This window comes from Esox lucius, chromosome 21 (genome assembly GCF_011004845.1).
Source record: "Esox lucius isolate fEsoLuc1 chromosome 21, fEsoLuc1.pri, whole genome shotgun sequence".
Classification (NCBI taxonomy): Eukaryota; Metazoa; Chordata; class Actinopteri; order Esociformes; family Esocidae; genus Esox; species Esox lucius.
This window is the reverse complement of record NC_047589.1, coordinates 8,829,841-8,852,045: the sequence shown is the minus strand read 5'-3', so window position 1 is coordinate 8,852,045 and position 22,205 is coordinate 8,829,841. Positions and strand designations below refer to the sequence as shown.

General features: G+C 44.6%; 1 protein-coding gene across 2 annotated transcripts; it reads right to left on the bottom strand.

The window, feature by feature from the left end:
* Positions 1-925: 925 nt before the first annotated feature.
* On the bottom strand, positions 926-21,727 carry nfx1 (nuclear transcription factor, X-box binding 1). 2 transcript variants are annotated; one of them, XM_029116432.2, is made up of 25 exons: positions 21,643-21,727; positions 21,470-21,563; positions 19,666-20,703; positions 16,983-17,144; positions 13,457-13,534; positions 12,454-12,559; positions 12,289-12,360; positions 11,931-12,070; positions 10,759-10,858; positions 10,226-10,443; positions 10,037-10,134; positions 9,890-9,920; positions 9,672-9,754; positions 8,273-8,381; positions 7,655-7,774; positions 7,292-7,371; positions 6,965-7,195; positions 6,699-6,772; positions 4,902-5,000; positions 4,739-4,780; positions 4,431-4,529; positions 3,592-3,658; positions 1,645-1,790; positions 1,344-1,451; positions 926-1,067 (listed from the first exon to the last, which is right to left on the bottom strand). In XM_029116432.2, the coding sequence occupies exons 2-25, from the start codon at positions 21,489-21,491 to the stop codon at positions 992-994; spliced, it is 3,399 nt and encodes a 1,132-aa protein (XP_028972265.1). In that variant the 5' UTR covers positions 21,492-21,563; positions 21,643-21,727; the 3' UTR covers positions 926-991. The 2 variants fall into 2 exon arrangements, with proteins under 2 accessions (XP_028972265.1, XP_028972266.1); XM_029116433.2 differs by lacking the exon at positions 926-1,067 and having other exon boundaries at positions 1,340-1,451.
* Positions 21,728-22,205: the final 478 nt, after the last annotated feature.

Here is a 22,205-nt window from a genome sequence, read left to right as displayed (position 1 = left end):
TCTAAAGATCTGTCCGGTGTTCACTCAACTTCCTTACGCCTTCCGATCGCAAATCTCTATCACTCCCCCATTAGAGGTAAACTGGTAGGTACATCGGCGACTGTAGACACAGGGGACGCAGAGTCTAGGGATGGAGCCGGGTCTGGTGAAGCTTAGTTCAGTTCAAGAAGCGCAGGCGCGAGCTCTGCTGGAGAAGGGATAAAATGAAAAATTGCGACTAGCAGGGAGTGTCATCAAATTACCCCTTTTACCGTTGACAGTCACACAGCAAACCCGAAATCGTTCAAATGGGATGTAAACCATTAAGGCAACACATTATCCACGAATAAGGCACGAAGGTTGAGAATGCCTGTAGAGCTTTTTCTGAAGATGCAGGGGAAATTATATTAGGGGCGTTTGATCCTTTCCCCTTTCATCACCTGAGCATAATTTAATAGTTTGAAATGACACACAGACCCCATTGATCATTATCAAAAGTAACAAAACAATATATACATATTGTTGTCTAAGGTTATAGCACACCACCCAAATATAATCATAATGTAATTTTATTAGTCACAATATCTGTACCACAATGTCGCTGCAGGTTTTATTTGCAGGTTGAATTGTTTAAGCTGTAACATAAAAACAATTGCTTTATGGGATTAATGAGAGCCTGACATTGTCCCCTTTGTAGAATACATCATAGCAGTGCTTTGTGAACTAGTGAAAACAAATAACTATACAGATGCCATGACTACTTTAAACATCTGGTGCTAGTACACGTGCCAATAGGAAGTACAGTGATGCCATTGAACAATAATGCCCACGGCATCATTTAAAAAATTAGGCTTTTTATTTGGCTACAAACTGAAAATAGTACTGAACTGAAGTCTTCAGCTTCTAGAGAAAATCATAAGAGAACATCAAGAAATGTAAGACCATCATCGATCAGGAGACTGATTTTATTTTGTCTGACTTTTACATCAGGTTTGCAAGTTTTGGGCCTTAATCAATCCTGGACATCAAAGTAGTCGATCAGCGGCTCTTCTTTGGCCACCTTGGACCAGCTGCTAATGCTGTCAGCCCTAATGACAAGAAAAAGAAGCACAAGTAACCAGGTGTAGCCATTTATGGGGGGGCACAAAAATGGTAAAAGCTGTAAACAGTTTTTATGTGGTAAAAGGTTAATAAGGTTAATGTAGGTTGTATTGGCAGTACAGCCTTTTGCTCAGTCAATGATTAGAACGCACTTACTACTAAACTGGGTGGTTGTTCCGTTTAGCTCTTTTAAAATGTATGCACATACTATAAGTCACTCTGGATGAGTCAGCCCAATGACAAACATTTAAATGCACACTTACTTGCTGCTATGTTGTTTAATATGGGCAATGGGGGGAGGAGCTCTTGAGATCCCTGTGTCTCTCTCGATCAGGGAGGTCAGGGTTGAGTTAGGACAGGCAGATTTCCCTCTGCAAACCACAGTAAGCATAAAGTTGCAGCTCCTCAAAAAAACAAAAACAACCAGAGCCAAGGCACTTTTGGTCCGAGGTGTTCACAATGCACGTCCATTTAAACAATATTCTCCCATACTGCTGCGCAGTCACATCGTAGTCCATTTTGCTTCAATTGTGTTGCTTAAGTGTTTTCCAGCAGAGGCATTACCTGACGGCGGTGATGACCACGTTGCGCTTGGGCTCGCTGTCGTAGCTCACGCTCTCCACATTGTAGACCTCGGCCAGCTCGTGGACTATCTTCCTGTGTTCTCTGTTCATGGGAGGGAAGCAGTGGCTCCTCTTGAGCTGTTTTCCCTGAAAAGGGGTCCAAGACACACTGGTCAGTCAATGGACTGACTGTTCCCTCTACGGAAGCCAGTTTAGACAAAGGTTAAGCAGAAAACAATAAAAAAGTATTTGGACAGTGACAACTTTTTGGTTCTGTACTCGAGCAGATTGGATTTCAAATGAAACAATGACTAAGAGGCTGAAGTGCAGTGTCAGCTTTAATCGGAAGGTATTTAAACCCATCAACCATGAACGGTGAATTAGACAAAATAAAGTCCACCATTTTACCTAAAATAAGGTAGTCATATTTAGTACTTGGTTGCAACCTCTTTGTATTCATAGACTGCCTGAAACATTCAGTGACTGACGGAAACATTCCAACTATAGGCCCTGAAAAACATCTTTGTGGATGTAGCTGTATGTTCTAGGTACTTGTCCTGTGGCAAGATGAAGCGCTGTCCAATGACTTTTGGTTTTGATTGTTTCTGAGCAGATAAGATGTTAATGTACACTTCAACAAGATGTTTATGTTTACTTCAGAACTCATCCTTCTGCTGCCGTCAGTTACATAGCCAATGAAAACAAGTGAGCCAGTACCAGTCACAGCCATACATGCCCATAAGTCCTCCACCTTATTTTACTGATAAGTCAGTATGCCATTGTCTTTTTTCCCCCCTTCTCATCCCTGTTACATTTTAATGTTTCATCTGTCTACAAAAACCTTTTCCTAAACACAGAAGACTTTTATATTTATCATGTGATCCTGATAAAGGCTAACTTGAGTTTTGCATCTTGCAGTCCAGCCTTTGTAGTTCAGCCTCAGTAGTCGTCTGTAAATGGTAGTGGCTGACACAGTCACGCCTACCTCCTGGAGTGTTCCTGGTTTGTCAGAGTTATTTCATGCCCCCCCACCCCTTCATTATGGTCAACAATTTGACCATAATGAAGTCTTCTTTGTCCTGCCAGGTCATTCACCATTCCTGAGCATACCAGTGCTTTCTTCTTCATGTACCAAGCAGTTGATTTTGGCATGCCGAACATCTTGGCTATGTCTCGGATCCATTTATTTTGATTGATCTGTATTATAATGGCCAGTTTGACAGCTTGACCGACACTCCTTTGGACATCTTGTTGACAGAAACCAGCAACTGACTGAATGCAAAGCCTGGAATCTGGACTGGACCCTGACAGCTCTCCAGTGCATGCACTAAAGTTGCACACAAACACCCCTACATAATAGGAGACTGCCGTCAAACCAACTGTCTAAATACTTTTAGTAACCTTAATGGTGGGGCCCATGTACAAAACATGCTGCTAACAGTATAAGTAAAACATTTCCCTTTTCACTTTCAAATTGAGGCATTTCTGCCAAAAAACAAGCTTGATGCTTTTCTGACTAAAGAAGCATTTCTTTATGTTTTCAAAACCAAAGAGATACCGGTTGACAAATGCAAACCATTATTATTACAAATACTGACGTTAACATGTGTTTCAAGCCTTTCCAACATAAATTTAGGCTTGCAGGAAACTAGAAGTTAACAGGTAAGCTGGTAGCAGTTTAGGAAAACCCAGTTACGTGTAGGAAAATGCTGGGCCAGCATAAAGTAATCAAATCTAGCCCAATGACATTGAACTGCTCTTGGGTAATGCTCTTAAATAAAACACACGGTGCTTAGACTAAGTGGTATGTGACCTTGCACATGTCAAAGAGCCTTGTGTTTATTCTTATCCAGGTTCATGAATAAATGACCCAGGAGGCTTCAAAATGACCCATAATACCTATTCAGTGCAGGACTTGGAATTGGGTTCATGTCGTTGGTCCCTTTACCTTGCATGCCAGTTCAACCAAATTCTTGATCTCTTCTTCTACCTCACTGACAAACTTCAAATCTTTTCTGAAATGTGAAAGAGATAAAGAAATAAGGTGACATTGTAAAATGTATCACATGAAGAAATATAAGCCAAAACAAGACATGGGACCGGCCAGATCTCATTGTGCTCTAATGAATCCTTGTGACGTCTGTAAGCAGATTGTTGTTGCTAGCCAAAGGAGCATTCTCCTCCAACGTGTTGGTTCCACTGACTTCCTGGTTAAGCAAGCTGTGTGATATAAAGCAGCATGGCATTGTGGGGCATGTATTGGAGGATGCATGTTCCAATATTGGACTCTCCCAAGCAAATTGGGAATTGATGAATAAGGCGAAATTGCAGATACAAAAAACTGGGAGAAACAGGTCATAGTAAGAAAGACAATAACTTATGGTTAATGGGAATATGCCAGATTTGCTCCCAACTGGTCGACATTAGCTGAATTATAGCAAAAGTGAATTAAAATAACTGTCTCCCCTCCCCCGCGAGATTTACTTCCATTTTCAGTCATCCAGTTTTCCGTCATCCAATTTACATAGCTTTAAAAAAATATATTTGGGGATATGCAAAAAAAAAATGCAAGTTATTTAGATGGCATAGACACTCTACACTATTCAGTGCTCGTTTTCCCACAAACAGAAATTGAGTGAACTTAGTAGAATTAAAGGACAGGCTTTTGTATGCGACCAAACTCACATCTGGTGATTAAATGTTGTGAAACACTATTACTGCAGATGTATTATGGACTTATGTTTTATATTATCATCCAAAACAGGTGAATATTGTATTGTCCAGCACCTGGCATCTGCTCTTAGGCTCTCACTGTATGTGGCAGAGGCGGAGCGGATGTTGAAGGGGTCCACCGATGGGTCAATCTGCAGGGCCTCAGCTAATCGCCTGTTGGGATGCAAACACAGGTCAGAGAATGTGAGGGAACACAAAGGTCCACACTGAGAAAAGGAAACAGCACAAAAGTAGGCTTCAACGTCAACAGAACACGGAGGACAAAAGAACAAATCCAATCTAAAGCCGAGCTCTGCTTCTCAAATGTCATTCCAAGCTAAAAATAAGTGTGTGTGTGTGTGTGTGTGTGTGTGTGAACTGACCTGTTCCTTTCCAGGGTAGCACAGCCCTCATCGCACTCCAACCTGAGCCAGAACACAAACGTTTAAATCGACCTGTCTGTGGCATGCATTTCGTGAAAGATTTATTGTAGGCTTCATGGGCTACAGGCTCTGAGGGGGAGGGGGGAGGTTTGTCCTGTCTTACCTGGTCTGTTTCAGCTCCTTCTTAGTGATGAGACCGATGTCCACAGAGTCACCCAGCTGCATGTCAGACAGCTTACTGGCCATGGCAATGGCTGCATACCTACAGCATGGAGACATGGATGTACAGTTACCTCAAGAAGGAACTAGTTTAGCTAACCAGTGCTAATTACAGCATGAGTGGGCTTCTGTAGGCTTCTGGTCATTTGCATTACTTTCATTGCGCAAATGCTAGCTGGCTAGAAAGTAACTTAACTCCAACAGAGACATAAATGCTAATCTGACACCAGGAAAGTGGATAAAGGGCCTGATCGCCAGAATACTCAAACAATCCCTTTAAATGCAGTTGACCAGTCAAAAAGAAAACCCATGATTTATTTATCAGTAAGGCATACATGACAGTTCCAAACCACTGCAGAGATGTTAAGGACTCATTTGTATCCAAGCCATTATCCCGTCAGTTACAAAACGGGTGGCGCCACTGATGATCATATGGATCATCTCCATTTTAAAGTAATCCATTTCAGTATAATTAATTGGCTCTTGGTGGCATCAGCCAATGAACTCCCACCCACAAACTGCATTCCAATGCTGGATCTGCACGCAGCCTAGTCATTTTATTTGCAAATGTATTTCTTGATGTTCTTAAGCATTACATTGTGGCCTCAAAAGTGAAAGCAAGCACGGACAGAGGTACACAAACACAGACAGAGGTACACAAACACAGACAAGAGGTACACAAACACAGACAAGAGGTACACAAACACAGACAAGAGGTACACAAACACAGACAAGAGGTACACAAACACAGACAAGAGGTACACAAACACAGACAAGAGGTACACAAACACAGACAAGAGGTACACAAACACAGACAAGAGGTACACAAACACAGACAAGAGGTATACAAACACAGACAAGAGGTACACAAACACAGACAAGAGGTACACAAACACAGACAAGAGGTACACAAACACAGACAAGAGGTATACAAACACAGACAAGAGGTACACAAACACAGACAAGAGGTACACAAACACAGACAGAGGTACACAAACACAGACAAGAGGTATACAAACACAGACAAGAGGTATACAAACACAGACAAGAGGTATACAAACACAGACGGAGGTATACAAACACAGACGGAGGTATACAAACACAGACGGAGGTATACAAACACAGACGGAGGTATACAAACACAGACGGAGGTATACAAACACAGACGGAGGTATACAAACACAGACGGAGGTATACAAACACAGACGGAGGTATACAAACACAGACGGAGGTATACAAACACAGACGGAGGTATACAAACACAGACGGAGGTATACAAACACAGACATAGGTATACAAACACAGACAAGAGGTATACAAACACAGACAAGAGGTATACAAACACAGACGGAGGTATACAAACACAGACAAGAGGTATACAAACACAGACGGAGGTATACAAACACAGACATAGGTATACAAACACAGACATAGGTATACAAACACAGACATAGGTATACAAACACAGACGGAGGTATACAAACACAGACGGAGGTATACAAACACAGACATAGGTATACAAACACAGACATAGGTATACAAACACAGACAAGAGGTATACAAACACAGACAAGAGGTATACAAACACAGACAAGAGGTATACAAACACAGACAAGAGGTATACAAACACAGACAAGAGGTATACAAACACAGACGGAGGTATACAAACACAGACGGAGGTATACAAACACAGACATAGGTATACAAACACAGACATAGGTATACAAACACAGGGCCTGACCTCTGGTGGGCACTGGCTGCCTCGGTGCACACCACAGTTTCCCTTCTCCGCCCGCAGTCGCACTGCAGCGCCACCTGTGGGACAGACATGGGAACTTAACACAAAACCCTGGCAACCAAGAGACGTCCTGAGAACGTTGCAGTCTGTATTGAACGGCCACGCGTCTGACCCATGTATTAGAAGACTTACGGTAATTTCAGAGGGCAATCTCCCTACGGTTAGGGTTAGTTCAGACTGATTCGGCAGCTGAACACGTTGTCGGGTACCTTGGCGTTGCAGGCGTTGCGCGGGCAGCCGGTCCCCTTGTGGCAGGGGGCGTTGCAGGGGTGACCGCAATCAGGGCGGGGCAGCACACAGGGCTGGCGGCAAGCCCCCTCGGCCAGGCACTCGCCGCGGTGGCAGATGCGCCGGCAGCGGTGGAGCTCGCAAACCAGCACCTTGTTGCAGGTCAGGCCGCAGGAGATGTCCTGCAGGTGGCACGGGATGTTGCTCCTTTGCTGCGGAGCGGGACAACACAAGGGCGGCTTTAGCGGCGGCACCGCGACATGAAGTGCTCGGTTGCGGCGTACGAAGGGTGTTACGGGCAAAGTTACCTCGTGCTTGCCCATGCACCATTTCTGGGTGAGGTAGGTGCAGGGTGGGCACCGCTCATCGCTGTGGCAGTTGTGGAACACTGAGGACACAAACATCACAGCATGAACCGACACTGGCAGACAGTTTCGTCCAAAATAGTAGACGAGTTATATTCTCCGGCGTGTTCATGTATCTTTTCTCCTGAGAGCTGTCGGCTGGATTTGAACCCGCGCTGCAACTCAAGAGCACCAGAGGCAGCGTCTTAGCCCGCTGGACCTAACATACATTCTCACGTGTTGGTATTCCCAATCGCCAACAAAAACCTGTATGACACAGAGGCAGCTGAATGGACAAGGCTAGCAGTCACTACTGCTTGGTTTCACCTGGGTGGTCGCATTCGTGTCTCCTCGTACACAGGTTCTTGCACTCTGGCGGTTTGGTGCCGCAGGCAATAGGGGGGAACAGGACGCTCTCTCCGCAGTAACACGCCAGCTCGTCGAAACCTACGCACAGGGAACAGGCAGGGGAACTTAACCCGGGATGTGGCATGTGAAAACCACGATCGCAGTTATCATAAAGCCCAGGAAAATAAAATCAACCATGCTGATGTCAATGCAAGACTTGGAAAACATTTTAGCCAAGAGGAAGCTGGTGCCGCAAAACACTTTCCGACATCGAAACAGGAAGTGCTCTAGACATTGAGGTAAGGTATGGCGAGGGATGATGCATCCTGAACCACAAGCGCTGCGCGTTCGGACTGGCAGCCCAACTCTGATCCTTTGCCCCCCTGCCAACTGGTCTTTACAAAAGAACAATGACTTCAAAGGAACTGTTCGCATCAAAGGAACCATTAGTGGGGAGAAATTAAATCTGAATTGGGCTGCCTGTGTAAATGCAGCTAAAAACGTCCGGGTAAATGGACTCTGGCATCTGCTGGCACGCCGACCTGCGTGTTGGCAGGGCCACTGGGGACAGCACTAGGAAGTCTGACTGCCACTCACTGGTTTGCCAGCAGGGTTGGCAGTTCCCACGATGACAGAGCTCTTGGCAGCGGTGGAGGCCACAGTTGAGTTTGTAGCCACAGATCAAAGAACACTTGTGTTCTGCACCCTAAGGGGAGGGACATATGTCAGTGTGACACCAGTTAGACGGTAGGTGGGTGGAGAACAGGGGACATATGTCAGTGTGACACCAGTTAGATGGTAGGTAGGTGGAGAACAGGGGACATATGTCAGTGTGACACCAGTTAGATGGTAGGTAGGTGGAGAACAGGGGACATATGTCAGTGTGACACCAGTTAGATGGTAGGTGGGTGGAGAACAGGGGACATATGTCAGTGTGACACCAGTTAGATGGTAGGTAGGTGGAGAACAGGGGACATATGTCAGTGTGACACCAGTTAGATGGCAGGTGGGTGGAGAACAGGGGACATATGTCAGTGTGACACCAGTTAGATGGCGAACAGGGGACATATGTCAGTGTGACACCAGTTAGATGGTAGGTAGGTGGAGAACAGGGGACATATGTCAGTGTGACACCAGTTAGATGGCAGGTAGGTGGAGAAGGGGGGACATATGTCAGTGTGACACCAGTTAGATGGTAGGTAGGTGGAGAAGGGGGGACATATGTCAGTGTGACACCAGTTAGATGGTAGGTAGGTGGAGAACAGGGGACATATGTCAGTGTGACACCAGTTAGATGGTAGGTAGGTGGAGAAGGGGGGACATATGTCAGTGTGACACCAGTTAGATGGTAGGTAGGTGGAGAACAGGGGACATATGTCAGTGTGACACCAGTTAGATGGTAGGTAGGTGGAGAAGGGGGGACATATGTCAGTGTGACACCAGTTAGATGGTAGGTAGGTGGAGAACAGGGGACATATGTCAGTGTGACACCAGTTAGATGGTAGGTAGGTGGAGAAGGGGGGACATATGTCAGTGTGACACCAGTTAGATGCCAGGTAGGTGGAGAAGGGGGGACATATGTCAGTGTGACACCAGTTAGATGGTAGGTAGGTGGAGAACAGGGGACATATGTCAGTGTGACACCAGTTAGATGGTAGGTAGGTGGAGAAGGGGGGACATATGTCAGTGTGACACCAGTTAGATGGTAGGTAGGTGGAGAAGGGGGGACATATGTCAGTGTGACACCAGTTAGATGCCAGGTAGGTGGAGAAGGGGGGATCAGTTAGAGTATGTAGAGGAAGGGCGAGGCGTACATTAGTGTAACAACAATCTGGTAGCAGGTAGTAAAAGCTGGATGCCCTCCGCACAGTTGTTCATTTGTTCAGAATACCTACAACAGCTAGATTCCTCAGACTACTGTAGGACTCGGGCCATTTCATTTGCGGGCCCCTTCTTCACTAAGTAGGTGACGCCCACCGGCCTTGCTGTCACTCACCACGCAGCACAGCTCGCCACATTTGTGTCGACCACAGGAGCGCTTTTTGAGGCAGCGCTTCTCACAGGTGAAAACCAACTCATCTAGAATTGGGAGGAAAACGATGAGGGCATTAAAACAACGGACCAGGCTAAATGAGTATGGGACAGTTCTACTTTGATGAAGCCCAGTATCCACACACCCCTCCTCATCCTTTGAGCTAAAGAGAAAAATCCCACCTTCCGTCTGGATGGTCGCGCAAGGAACTTCCTGAAAACAAAGACAGAAAGTCACGACACGTTCCAGCTAAAGACGGGCCCAAACATGACGCAAACCCCTCGGACAATTCATTACAGTCTCTTTAACAAGGTGGGTTGGGGGCTAACCTTGGTCTTAGAGCCACATCTGCATCTGATGGTGGACGTGAGCGAACAGGGGCCACAGCTGTCCTCGTGGCACAGTTTGTCACACATGTGGATGCTATCTGGAATGGCACGGGGGGGGCACACCAGTCAACACAATTGCAGCCGTCTAGTAGAGACGCTACAAGTACGACGTGGTGTCTTGTGATTTACCACTGGAACCACAGGGCAGAGGCTTGCTGCAGGTCTTGCCACAGGAGGGGATGGGCTCGGAGCACCAGCGCCGCTCGGGGTAGCCCAGCTCCAGGAGCTTGGCCAGAGGCGTCTGCCCGCAGGGGCAGGTTCTCACCAGCCTGGGGGAGCGCGGGCACGGCGGGCACGGCCCGCTGTGGCACACCTGCTGGCATCGGTGGGCCTCGCAGTCCAACATCCTGCGAAGGGGCGTCACGAGTCAACACACGTCACAATGAACAGAAGGCAATAGATCCCCTTCAGAGGACTGGCTGAAATACGCTGCATACGAGACGAAGAGCTATACGGCGACCCGTGGGGGGTGTGGTGCATGGCCGATACACCGAGGCCGAGTGCTGTGTCCGGGCCTTCCAGGTTAGGCCCCCGGTAGAACGGCCCTCAGCTGCGGCGCACTGGTTGTGCAGCACACCACGTCTGGCGTGCATGTATACAGTATACTTAAACAACTGTTTCCCCTCACCGTGGCCAAGTACTGCAATTTGGTGTGAACTTACTTTCCACATGTCTTCTGACAGGAGAAGTGTCCGGAGCCGTCAAAGCACTCTTTGTCTGTCCCACAGAGCGCGTCTCGCGAGACAACACCGCAGTAGCACACTGGAATGGCAGGACACAACCAGAATTGGGCAGAGTCAAATCCATCCCAGTAGATACATTAGCCATTGCCATGTGTTTATTTTTATTTTTTTTTACACAGTGTGATATATTATTGAAAGTCATATGGCAACATTTTGTTGGTTTTACCCAGTTTCTACTTAACCAAGGTCAGACCAACTCAAGGATACCATTTTAAAGTCAGAGTGCAGTTTTAAAGAATAGAAGAAAATAAATTTTTTGAGCATGTCCAATACGAGCCAGTTCTGCTCAAGCGCAGGGACCTTTTATTTCCCCCCAGAAGAGATGCAATCCATCACCGTATGATGCTTCAGGCCTGGAATGAGGAACGGCTAAAAGCTGCTGTATATGAGACTGTGTCCTACGGGTTTGACAGAACAGAACCATCACTGCTCTGACGGCTGTCCGGTTTAATTGGGCCACCCGTGGGGTTCGTGGTATATTGCCACTGACACAAATAGCGGCACTGACACAAATTCAACAATCAATCTGCAGACTTCTCAATGTGACAAAGGGACTGAGGAGCAGAGGTGTCAAAAGTATAAAGTAAAAGTACTCAACTGGGTTCGGCTGTGTTCACCAGTTTTGGGAAGTTCCTAAAAAAGGGTTAAATGACCATGTAAACAGAGTTCATAACTCATCAGTGTCCTTAATTGATAATTTACACTCTTCCTTTTTATTTAATTGATCACTAGTTAGTTTTGAACTCCCTTTACCTGGTTATTTTGATCTTAATTAGATACTTCCCAAAAGTGGTGAACACAGCCGAACCCAGTTGAGTACTTTTACTTTGTACTTTTGACACCTCTGCTGAGGAAGTGGATAGAATGTCATCTTACCATGAGTCCCATTAACCAATGTAGACAATAAGATGCCTCAAAATTATAGCAATAATAAGTTAACCTGAAATCCTCTTTAAACTTCACACAGACATTGAAATGGTATCAATGCGTATGTTTGACTGGGTAAGTAGATCTAAATATCGCACAACTTCAAGGACAGACTTGATCCCAGTCAGATTAGGAAGAAACTCATATCCGGAGGAAGCTCTCACCCTGCTGGACCTGTTGTGGGCAAGGCTGGCACGGTCCGCTGTGGCACACCTGGGTACAGCTGTGCACGTCACAATTGAGGACGGCGCCGCACCGCTCGTCGCAGCGGATTGCAGCAGCTTGGCCGCAACGCATCGGCTTACTGCAGAAAGAAGCGTGCAAGCGTGTTACTGAGAGCATATCAGCAAGTACCTCATATCGACTGTTGTACCGGCCTGAGCCAGCGCTACTTCGGAGGTAAGACCGGGTTCACACGGAGACACTGTCAAGCCGCCATCCAAAGACCTGGGCCCAAGGCAGCACGTCATATCGGGGAATTAGGTTCCATCTGGGGTGTGAGGCGAGGCGGCAATTAGGTACCTGGTTCTTCCACAGACACAGGACTTGGTGACAAAGGCAGGACACTGTGGACACGGTCCGGGGTGGCATAATCTGCGGACAGGCAACCACAGAGGGCAACGCGGTGAAGATAAAAACGACCACACCATGTAAGAGAACGACTGCTTTTCAGGTGGCGGGCCTCACATGTTACAGGGGTGCCGGCATTCCGCCGAGCTCCTCTTCTTTCCACACATGTCCCCACAGCTGTGTGGGATCTCACTGCGCTGGAACTCCGGGTTGGTTACTTTGCCTGTCGAGACGAAAAAATTAAACGGTACTGGGACTCGAGAACGCGAGCAATGGGAATAGTCGACATTTTAAAATGGTTTTCTTTTTGTATTAAGAATATTTTGCATAAACCTAGTAGGTTTGGATTTGCTTAGTTAGGCATTTCTAATCAATTTCTTAAGTTGCCTTGGTCTAGGCCACACATTCACTCGCCCACTTGTTGAGAATATGGTGGAGGATGACTCATCTGACCATATCAGTTTTTTCCACATCTCTGTAGACCAGTGCCTGTGGTTTTTGCACCACTGAAATCTTAAATGTGCATTTCTCTTTGTAATGAAGGGTTTATGCACTGCATACTATAATGTCCCCGTGTGTGTGGTTCTCCATCCTACTATAATGTCCCTGTGTGTGTGGTTCTCCATCCTACTATAATGTCCCTGTGTGTGTGGTTCTCCATCCTACTATAATGTCCCCGTGTGTGTGGTTCTCCATCCTACTATAATGTCCCTGTGTGTGTGGTTCTCCATCCTACTATAATGTCCCTGTGTGTGTGGTTCTCCATCCTACTATAATGTCCCCGTGTGTGTGGTTCTCCATCCTACTATAATGTCCCCGTGTGTGTGGTTCTCCATCTTACTATAATGTCCCTGTCTGTGTGTCCTAGCTGAAACAGTCTGATCACATCCTTCACTGTCATTCTCAGTAACCTGAAAATGAGTTGCTCTTTTCTAAAACAATTCTAAACCTCTTTGACTATTGATGTTCATTTAACCTTTAATGGATTAATGTCACAGAGAAATAATTGTTCTTTAACATTCTATTAATTTGAATACAGAAAGCATCTCAAAGAAAAATACAAGACATGCATTACTATGTGGTATTATTGAATAAAACAAGTTATAACCTAATCACTTACCGCAGAAGCACTTATAGGTGTTTGGGGGTTGGAAGACAACATTCTGACATGCTGGACACCTCCAACCGTCATTTGTTTCTGCAAGTTAAAATACAATTTGCATTACCACACAATACCAACATTCACAACACTTCATTAGTAACCATGTGTTTATGAATGACATTGTAAATAAAGATGTTAAAATAATGTCACAAAGATAATTAACAAGGGTGTTCAGAAAAGTATACTATATTCCGTTAAAAGGTTTGGGGTCACTTAGAAATGTCTTTGCTTTCGAAGGAAAAGCAGATGTTTTGTCCATAACATCAAACTGATCAGAAATACAGTGCAGACATTGTTAATGTTGTAATTAACAAAAGAAGCTGGAAATGGCTGATTTTATATGGAACATCTACATAGGCGTACAGAGGCCCATTTTCAGCAACCATCAATCTGGTGTTCCAATGCCATGTTGTGTTTGCTAATCAAAGTTCATCATTTTAAAAGGCTAACTGATCATTAGAAAACCCTTTTGCAAATATGTTAGTAGTGCTGAAAACTGTTGTGCTGATTAAAGATGCAATAAAACTGTCCTTCTTAAGACTGAGTATCTGGAGCATCAGCAATTGTGGGTTTGATTACAGGCTCAAAATGTCCAGAAACAAATAACTTTTTTCTGAAACTAGTCAGGCTATTCCATGAGAGAAATTGCAAAGAAACTGAAGATCTTGTACAACGATTTGTACTACTCCCTTCCCAGAACAGTGCAAACTGGCTCTAACCAAAATAGAAAGAGGAGTAGGAGGCCCCGGTGCACAAATGAGCAAGAGGACAAAGACATTAGTGTCTAGTTTGAGAAACAGATGCCTCACAGGTCCTCAACTGGCTTCATTAAATAGTACCTGTAAAACACTAGTGTTAATGTCAAAAGTGAAGAGGTGACTCCGAGATGCTGGCCTTCTAAGCAGAGATACAAAGAAAAGCCATATCTCACACTGCATCAATAAAAAAAAAAGATTATGATTGGAAAAAGAAGGAAGCGGAAGATTGGGGGGAAAAAGTGTTATGGACAGACAAATGTCTGTTTGAGGTGTTTCGGAACACAAAGAAGAACATTCATGAGATCCAGACTAAATGAAAAGATGCTGAAACATCTGTCAAGCATGGTGGAGGTAATGTGATGGTCTGGGGGTGCTTTGGTGGTTGTAAAGTGGGAGATTTGTACAGGGTAAAAGGGATCTGGAAGAAGGAACGATATTACTCCATTTTGCAATGCCATGCCATACCCTGTGGATGGCACTTGATTGGAGACAATTTCCACCTACAACAGGACAATGACCCAATGCACAGCTCCAAACTATGCAAGAGCTATTTAGGGAAAAGTCAGTCAGCTAGTATTCTGTCTACAAGAGCTGTAGTGGAAGCAGCTTGACTGTATGGTACGTATCAAGCCAATCCAACTTTTGGGAGCAGCTTCAACAAGCATGGGGTGAAATCTATTCAGATTACCTCAACAGATTGACATCTAGAATGCCAAAGGTCTGCAAGGCGGTAATTGCTGCAAATGGAGGCTTCTTTGACAAAAGCAAAGTTTGAAGAACAATTATTAATTCAATTAAAAATAATTATTTCTAACCATATATTTCCTATTCAATTTGCTAGATTTCCTATTCAAACCCATTTAATGTATTTATTCCTAGAAATAAATTATATTTCTAAGTGACCGCAAACTTTTGAACAATAGTGTATATTAACCAAATTGTAATTTAATTGAAACCGAAAACTATAGTTGTTGTAATAATAATAATAATAATAATAATAATGTAACAAAATTACAAACTGAATCCAGAATAACGCTGGCAAAAAGTGATTACACCCCTAAGTGAAAAGGTCCTAATTGGGCCCAAGGTGTCAATATTTGGTGTGGCCACCATTATTTTCCAGCACTGCCTTAACCCTCTTGGGCATGGAGTTCACCAGAGCTTCACAGGTTGCCACTGGAGTCCTCTTCCACTCCTCCATGACGACATCACAGAGCTGGAGGATGCTAGAGACCTTGCGCTCTTCCACCTTCCGTTTGAGGATGCCCCACAGATGCTCAATAGAGTTTAGGTCTGGAGACATGCTTGGCCAGTCCATCACCTTTATCCTCAGCTTCTTTAGCAAGGCAGTGGTCGTTTTGGAGGTGTGTTTGTGGTCGTTATCATGTTGGAATACTGCCATGCAGCCCAGTCTCCGGGGTTTATGCTCTGCTTCAGTATGTCACAGTATATGTTGGCATTCATGGTACCCTCAATGAACTGTAGCTCCCCAGTGCCGGCAGCACTCATGCAGCCCCAGACCATGAAACTCCCACCACCATGCTTGACTGTAGGCAAGACAAACTTGTCTTTGTACGCCTCACTGGGTTGCCGCCACACACGCTTGACACCATCTGAACCAAATAGGTTTATCTTGGTCTCATCAGACCACAGGACATGGTTCCAGTAATCAATGTCCTCAGTCTGCTTGTCTTCAGCAAACTGTTTGCAGGCTTTCTTGTGCATCATCTTTAGAAGAGGCTTCCTTCTGGGACGACAGCCATGCAGACCAATTTGATGCTGTGTGCGGTGTATGATCTGAGCACTGACAGGGTGACCCCCCACGCCTTTAACCTCTGCAGCAATGCTGGCAGCACTCATACATCTATTTCCCTAAGACAACCTCTGGATATGACGCTGAGCATGTGCACTCAACTTCTTTGGTCGACCATGGTGAGGCCTGTTCTGAGTGGAACCTGTCCTGTTAAACCTCTGTATGGTCTTGGCCACTGTGCTGCAGCTCAGTTTCAGGGTCTTGCCAATCTTTTTATAGCCTAGGCCATCTTTATGTAGAGCAACAATTCTTTTTTCCAGATCTTCAGAGAATTCTTTGCCATGAGGTGCCATGTTGCACTTCCAGTGACCATTATGAGGGAGTGTGAGAGCGATGACACCAAATTTAACATACCGGCTCCCCATTCACACCTGAGACCTTGTAACACTAATGAGTCACAACACCAGGGAGGGAAAATGGCTACAAACTCACTTTTGTTGCCAGCATTTAGACATTAATGGCTGTGTGTTGTGTTAATTTAAGGGGACAGCAAATGTACACTGTTATACAAGCTGTACACTCACTACTTTACATTGTAGCAAAGTGTCATTTCTTCAGTGTTGTCACATGAAAAGATATAATAAAATATTAGCAAAAATGTGAGGGGTGTACTCACTTTTGTGAGATACCATATATGTAACATTATAACTGTTAACACAGTAGTAACATTTGATGTGCATACACTGGAGGTAAGCTGAAATATGGTCATATTTTGGCCACGTTGGATATGGAAGCTTCGTCAATGCACAGTAGTAACATCTCCAGTTTCTAATGTGCTGTATTGTCTGTGTGCCGTGACATGGAGCAATCTACGGAAGACCACCATGTTGGAATCCACGAAGGGCATCAATAGCCAACTTAATTGCCCGTCGGGGACACTGTTTGACCTTCGTGTGTTTTCGGGTTTGCCTACCATCGGCCTGTGAGGCCGGGGAACGGGCCCACTTCTTGATGCAGTTCAGGTGGAAGACGTGGAAGCAGCTCTGGCAGCTCCAGACTGGAGCCATGACTCGGATCACCTCACAGCACACCATGCACTCGTACTTCTCCTCGGAAAGCTGCTCGATCAGACAACCTGGACAGGGGAGGAGGAGAGGGTTGCAAGACTAAAGCTATGGTGTCATCCCAAATGGTTTTCAGTATGTGTTCAAAATAAAATACATAATTCGAAACTGAAATGAGCGCATTTAGCAGCTGGCTTAATGGACAAACTAAGAGTTCACAAAACTTTACATTTGCCTCATTTAGCAGACACTTATGCAGAGCAACATACAGCAAGCAGTGAGATCGTACATTCACAATAGCAAATAATTGCGTGGATTAGAATTAAATCGAACTCCGGATGCAACGCACTTGGTTTTCCCCAATCGCTGCATAGCACATTGGAGTTACTATTTCGCGTCAAGGTCTTTCAATAACATGCAGACGCAAAGCCGCAAGTAGCCTCCAGCCACAAGCTCATGCATGTTGATATTCCTTGCAGGTTAGAGGACAAATTTCCTCAGTTGCAGCTCATCTGTGATTATTTATATTCTAGGGGGCCGTTATTCAAGGAAGGTGATATACTGCTGCGACAGGATGGCAAACCGACAAAATAATGAATGATTACTAGCCAAATTAAATCACATTGTAATTTAATCATTGTAAGGTTTAGCATCTAACTCTTACGAGGTCCTACTTCAGGTGAGAAAGGTAGCATACAGCCTATGAAAAGACTAGGCAGACAAATTCTTGAATTAATACATTTGATCATTCTGTATCTTTTTTGGATATGCTACACATTAAAATAACCACAATTACTTTTTGGAACATGGTAAAATACACCCGTTTCCGAAAACGTTGGGTCGCTGTACAAAATGTAAATAAAATCAGATGCAAATCATGTATCCCTTTATTTAATTGAAAATAGTACAAAGACAACATATCAGATGTTGAAACTGAGAAATTGTATTGATTTTGGATAAATACGTGCCCCTTTTGAATTAGATGCCAGCAACACGTTTCAAAAAAGTTGGGACAGGAGCATGCTAATTAATGTGTTCCATCTCCTATTCTTTTAACAACGCTCCATAAAAGTTTGGGAACAGAGGAGATCAATTGTTGTAGTTTTGAAAGTGACATGTTTTCCCATTCTTGTTTGATACAGGATTTCAGCTGCTCACCAGTTCGGGGTATCCTGTGTCGTATTTTTGTTTCATTATGCACCAAATGTTTTCAATGAGTGACAGGTCTGGACTGCAGGCAGGCCAGTTTATCACCTAGACTCCTTCACTACGGAGTCATACTGTTGTAATACGTGCAGAATGTGGTTTGGCATTGTCTTTCCAATGCCATGTGCAATAATGCACCCCCATACCATCATGGATGCTGGCTTTTGAACTCTGCGCTGATAACAAGCTGGATGGTCCCTCTCCGGTTTAGTCTGGAGGACACGGCATCCGCGATTCCCCAAAACAATTTCAAGTTTTGATTTGTTAGACCACAGGACATTTTTCCACTTCGCCTCAGTCCATCTTAAATGAACTCAGGCCCAGAGAAGGCCGCAGTGGATCTGGATCTTGTTTCTAGATGGCTTCTTCCTTGCATGGTCGATTTTTTACTTGCATTTGTGGATGCAGCGTCTTACTGTGTTCACAGACAACGGTTTTGAAAGTGTTCCTGAGCCCATGCTGTGATTTCCACAACAGAATCGGGTCTGTTTCTAATGCCCTGCCGCCTGAAGGTCAGAAGATCACGGCCATCCAACATTGTCCCCTTGTTTACAGAGATTTCTCTGGATTCTCTAATTCTTTTAATGATATTGTGTACCGTAAATGGTGAGATCCCCAAACTATTTGCATTTTTACATTGAGAAACATTATTCTTAAATTGTTCTACTATTTGCCCATGCAGCCTTTCACAGGGTGGTGAACCCCTCCCCATCCACACTTCAGACAGGCCCATCCTCTCTGGAATGATCTTTTAAAACCCAATCATGTTACTGACCTGTTGCCAATTGACCTAAATAGTTGTTTAATATTCCACCAGGTTTAGTTTTTTTTTTTTATCTCCAGTCTATTGTTGCCTCTGTCACACTTTTCTTGTAATGCGTTGCTGGAATCAAAGTCAAAATGGGCATATATTTTTGAAGAAACAATACAATGTCTCAGTTTCAACATTTGCTATGTTGTCTTTGTACTATACGCTACTGAATATAGGGTTTAAACGATTCGCAGTACATTTTTATTTATATTTTACACACTGTCCCAACTATTTGGAAACAGGGTTGTAGATAAAATACCTTTCTTTATGTATTATTATACAAGGGAAACAAAATCAATTTAAAGGGAATATATGTAAAATGTCTACTGCACTAGCATAAATATGACATTTTCTCTGTAGTAATTATAATTTGTTATTTGTGAAGGGGCCCATTGCATTTTCAGCTCAAATGGTGAGGCCTATTGTGTAACGCATCATGTCTTGTTGTTGTGGAAATGGGGCTTTCATTTAAGAAAAAATAAAACTAATTCAAAAAAGACAGAAGATAGAAAATGTTTTCAGTTGCCCTTTCATTTGTTTTTTTGTTCTTTATTTTCTGCTGTTCATTTTCTTACCTGTCTGTGTCTCCTTGCTCTTGTTGGGCACGTTATCCCACTTCTTCTGCCCAGACCTGTAGTCGGATCTGGATGTTTTCCATTGGCCTCTGTCCTGCAGGGGGGTGCGTCTCCCCTGGCCCTGCCCTCTTCCCTGACCCCTCCAGCTGGGCTCTTCTTCAGTGCCTTGGGCCAGTTTGTCATGATGGGCAGGCGGGTTGGCGCTGGCTCCGCTCTCTGGGTCCTTCCTCTCTTGGGGATATCCTTTGATTGGCCCCTGACGTCGCTTGGGTTCTGGGAATTTCTTTTGAGTGCCAACATTGGGCTTCCTTTCTTCTGTCCTTCCACCTTTCCAGTTCCTGGATCCCGTTTCTGATGGCCGGGTTTCTTCTCTGGGCTCAGTGGGGTCCCAGCCTCCAGCTCTTGATGTGTGGTTCTCCTGGTTCTCCTGCTTGTCTACGGAGTGAGGAGATCCTCTGGCGTTCCTCTCCCCTGTCTCTCCCCTCCGCAGCTCCTGGCTGAACTTCCTGGGCTTTTTAGGCCGGGTGTCCAGGTGGTCTTCGTGGGCACGGCCCATTTGGCCGCCAGTGTCTCCTCTACGCCAGTTAGGCCCGTCGATGGGGGGTGGCCTCTCCACGGGGGGAGTTCCTGGCCTATAGCCTACAGCGCCACTGAACAGTCCATGGTGGCCACCAGGTAAACCTGTGTCATCCCCAGGCCTATTCCACCGTTGTTTCTGGCCAGCGGAGCCACGGCCCGATCCCACACCATAACCTCCGTTTCCCCCTCTCCCCCCCCTCCCGCCGCCTCTTCCTCGGCCCCTTTGTATGTCATCACGGTAATAGGTAGGAGGATGAAAATTTACGTGCTCCGTTGAATTGACATGAGACGGTGCAACCCCATGTGGAAAATTGCCTTGTTGCATCTGGTGCGGTGGGCCATAGTTGTTAGAACCACCCCAGTTACGGTTGTGGTCCGCCCTGTTCCGAGCCCTCCTGGATTGCTGCTGGTTACGATTCTGTCGGGCTGAAGTGCCATCTGATTTCAAATCCAAGGGATCTGTTAAGTGAAGGGGGAAAAATGCATTTGTGTTAGCTAATTAAATTAACTAATTGTTAAAGGTAAGCAAGGACAAAGAATCATTTTTTAATCTAGGAAATCAATGTGCTTGCTTATATTAGAAATCCACAAGAAGTGGCTAGGTTATGTAGCTATGTGACAATTCAGCTTTCTTATGCTGAAATTAAACAAACATGTATCTCGCCACCTAGTGGCCACACTAAGTTAGTGACTAGTTAAAGCTGCATTTCGGGATGTTTGCCACTGGTTTTGAAAATGGTGCCGTTGAGCCAGAACATGTGCCTAAAGTCGAAATTGTGTTTCATGTCATGAATTGTGTATCACTGTCATCAAAAGGACATTGAAACTTAGAATGTAATGGCTGAGTGAGGTATGACAGTTTTTCTACGTATAGATTACGTCCATATTGACAACATACTACACGTCAAGGACAAAATGGAAGGTTTATAATGTATTTTGTTATTGCCTAGTGTCCAAGGCCTGCACCTTAAATGAGTCACTGATGAGTGTGAGAAGAGTGCCACTGCTGCTGCCAGCTAGCTAGCTAACGTTAGCTAATACGGTGTATAATTGTACAGCTCAAAACAAAACACCATAATTTCACTTTCCGTTTTAATTTTCTATTAATTAGCAAAACGGCAACCAGGCTAATTTACGAGTTGTCAGCTATTCTTTTGAAAACTAAATAGTACAAGTAAGTTAGATTGCCATCCAGCTAACTTAGCTGCTAGCTACGATACTTTACCTGTGACTGAGCCCTCAGCCATTCACCCGACTCACACAGCTGATGTGACTCACGTTCTTCTCCTACTCCAAGTTTTCAGTTAGGGCTTTTACAGCTGTTGGGAGATTAATAAGCAGTAAATAAATGTCACTTTTTTATATTTATTATTCTCACTATGAAAAGAGTACACTTACGAAGCCTCCCTATATGACTGAGATATGTAGTCTTGTTATGGTATGCACGGGCTCCTGTGACTCTACTTCTACCGTGTGATTTTAGTCCTGAAACATGTTTACGGTGCATTCCGCCACCTACTGTGCTGGAGTGTGTTTACACTCAAAAACGTGATTGATGCTACATGCATCCAGTAATTTTGGTAGGCTTGCATTTGTGACAAACTAAACATTAGTGAACTTAAATTCGAACAAATAAGCCTCTTTATTTGACACTATCATAAACCTTTTTACAAATATCAACCCTACACTGCTCTGCTTTGGCAGCAAGATTTTTGGCAAGTTATCTGATTTGTCTTTACACAGAGATGGGGGGGGGGGTAATGACCCTGACCCCCCCCCCCCCCGCATCTGTGTTAAAGTAATTTATTTCAGTATAACGAAATGACAATCCCTCCTGATAATCTTGTAGATGCCATTGGAAGTGGTATAAATATCAAATTTCAATGCCCCAAGGGCAGTGAAGAGGACATTGCTCTACGTAAGTTGCCATCTTTTGGATGGGATGTGAAATCGGTGTCCTT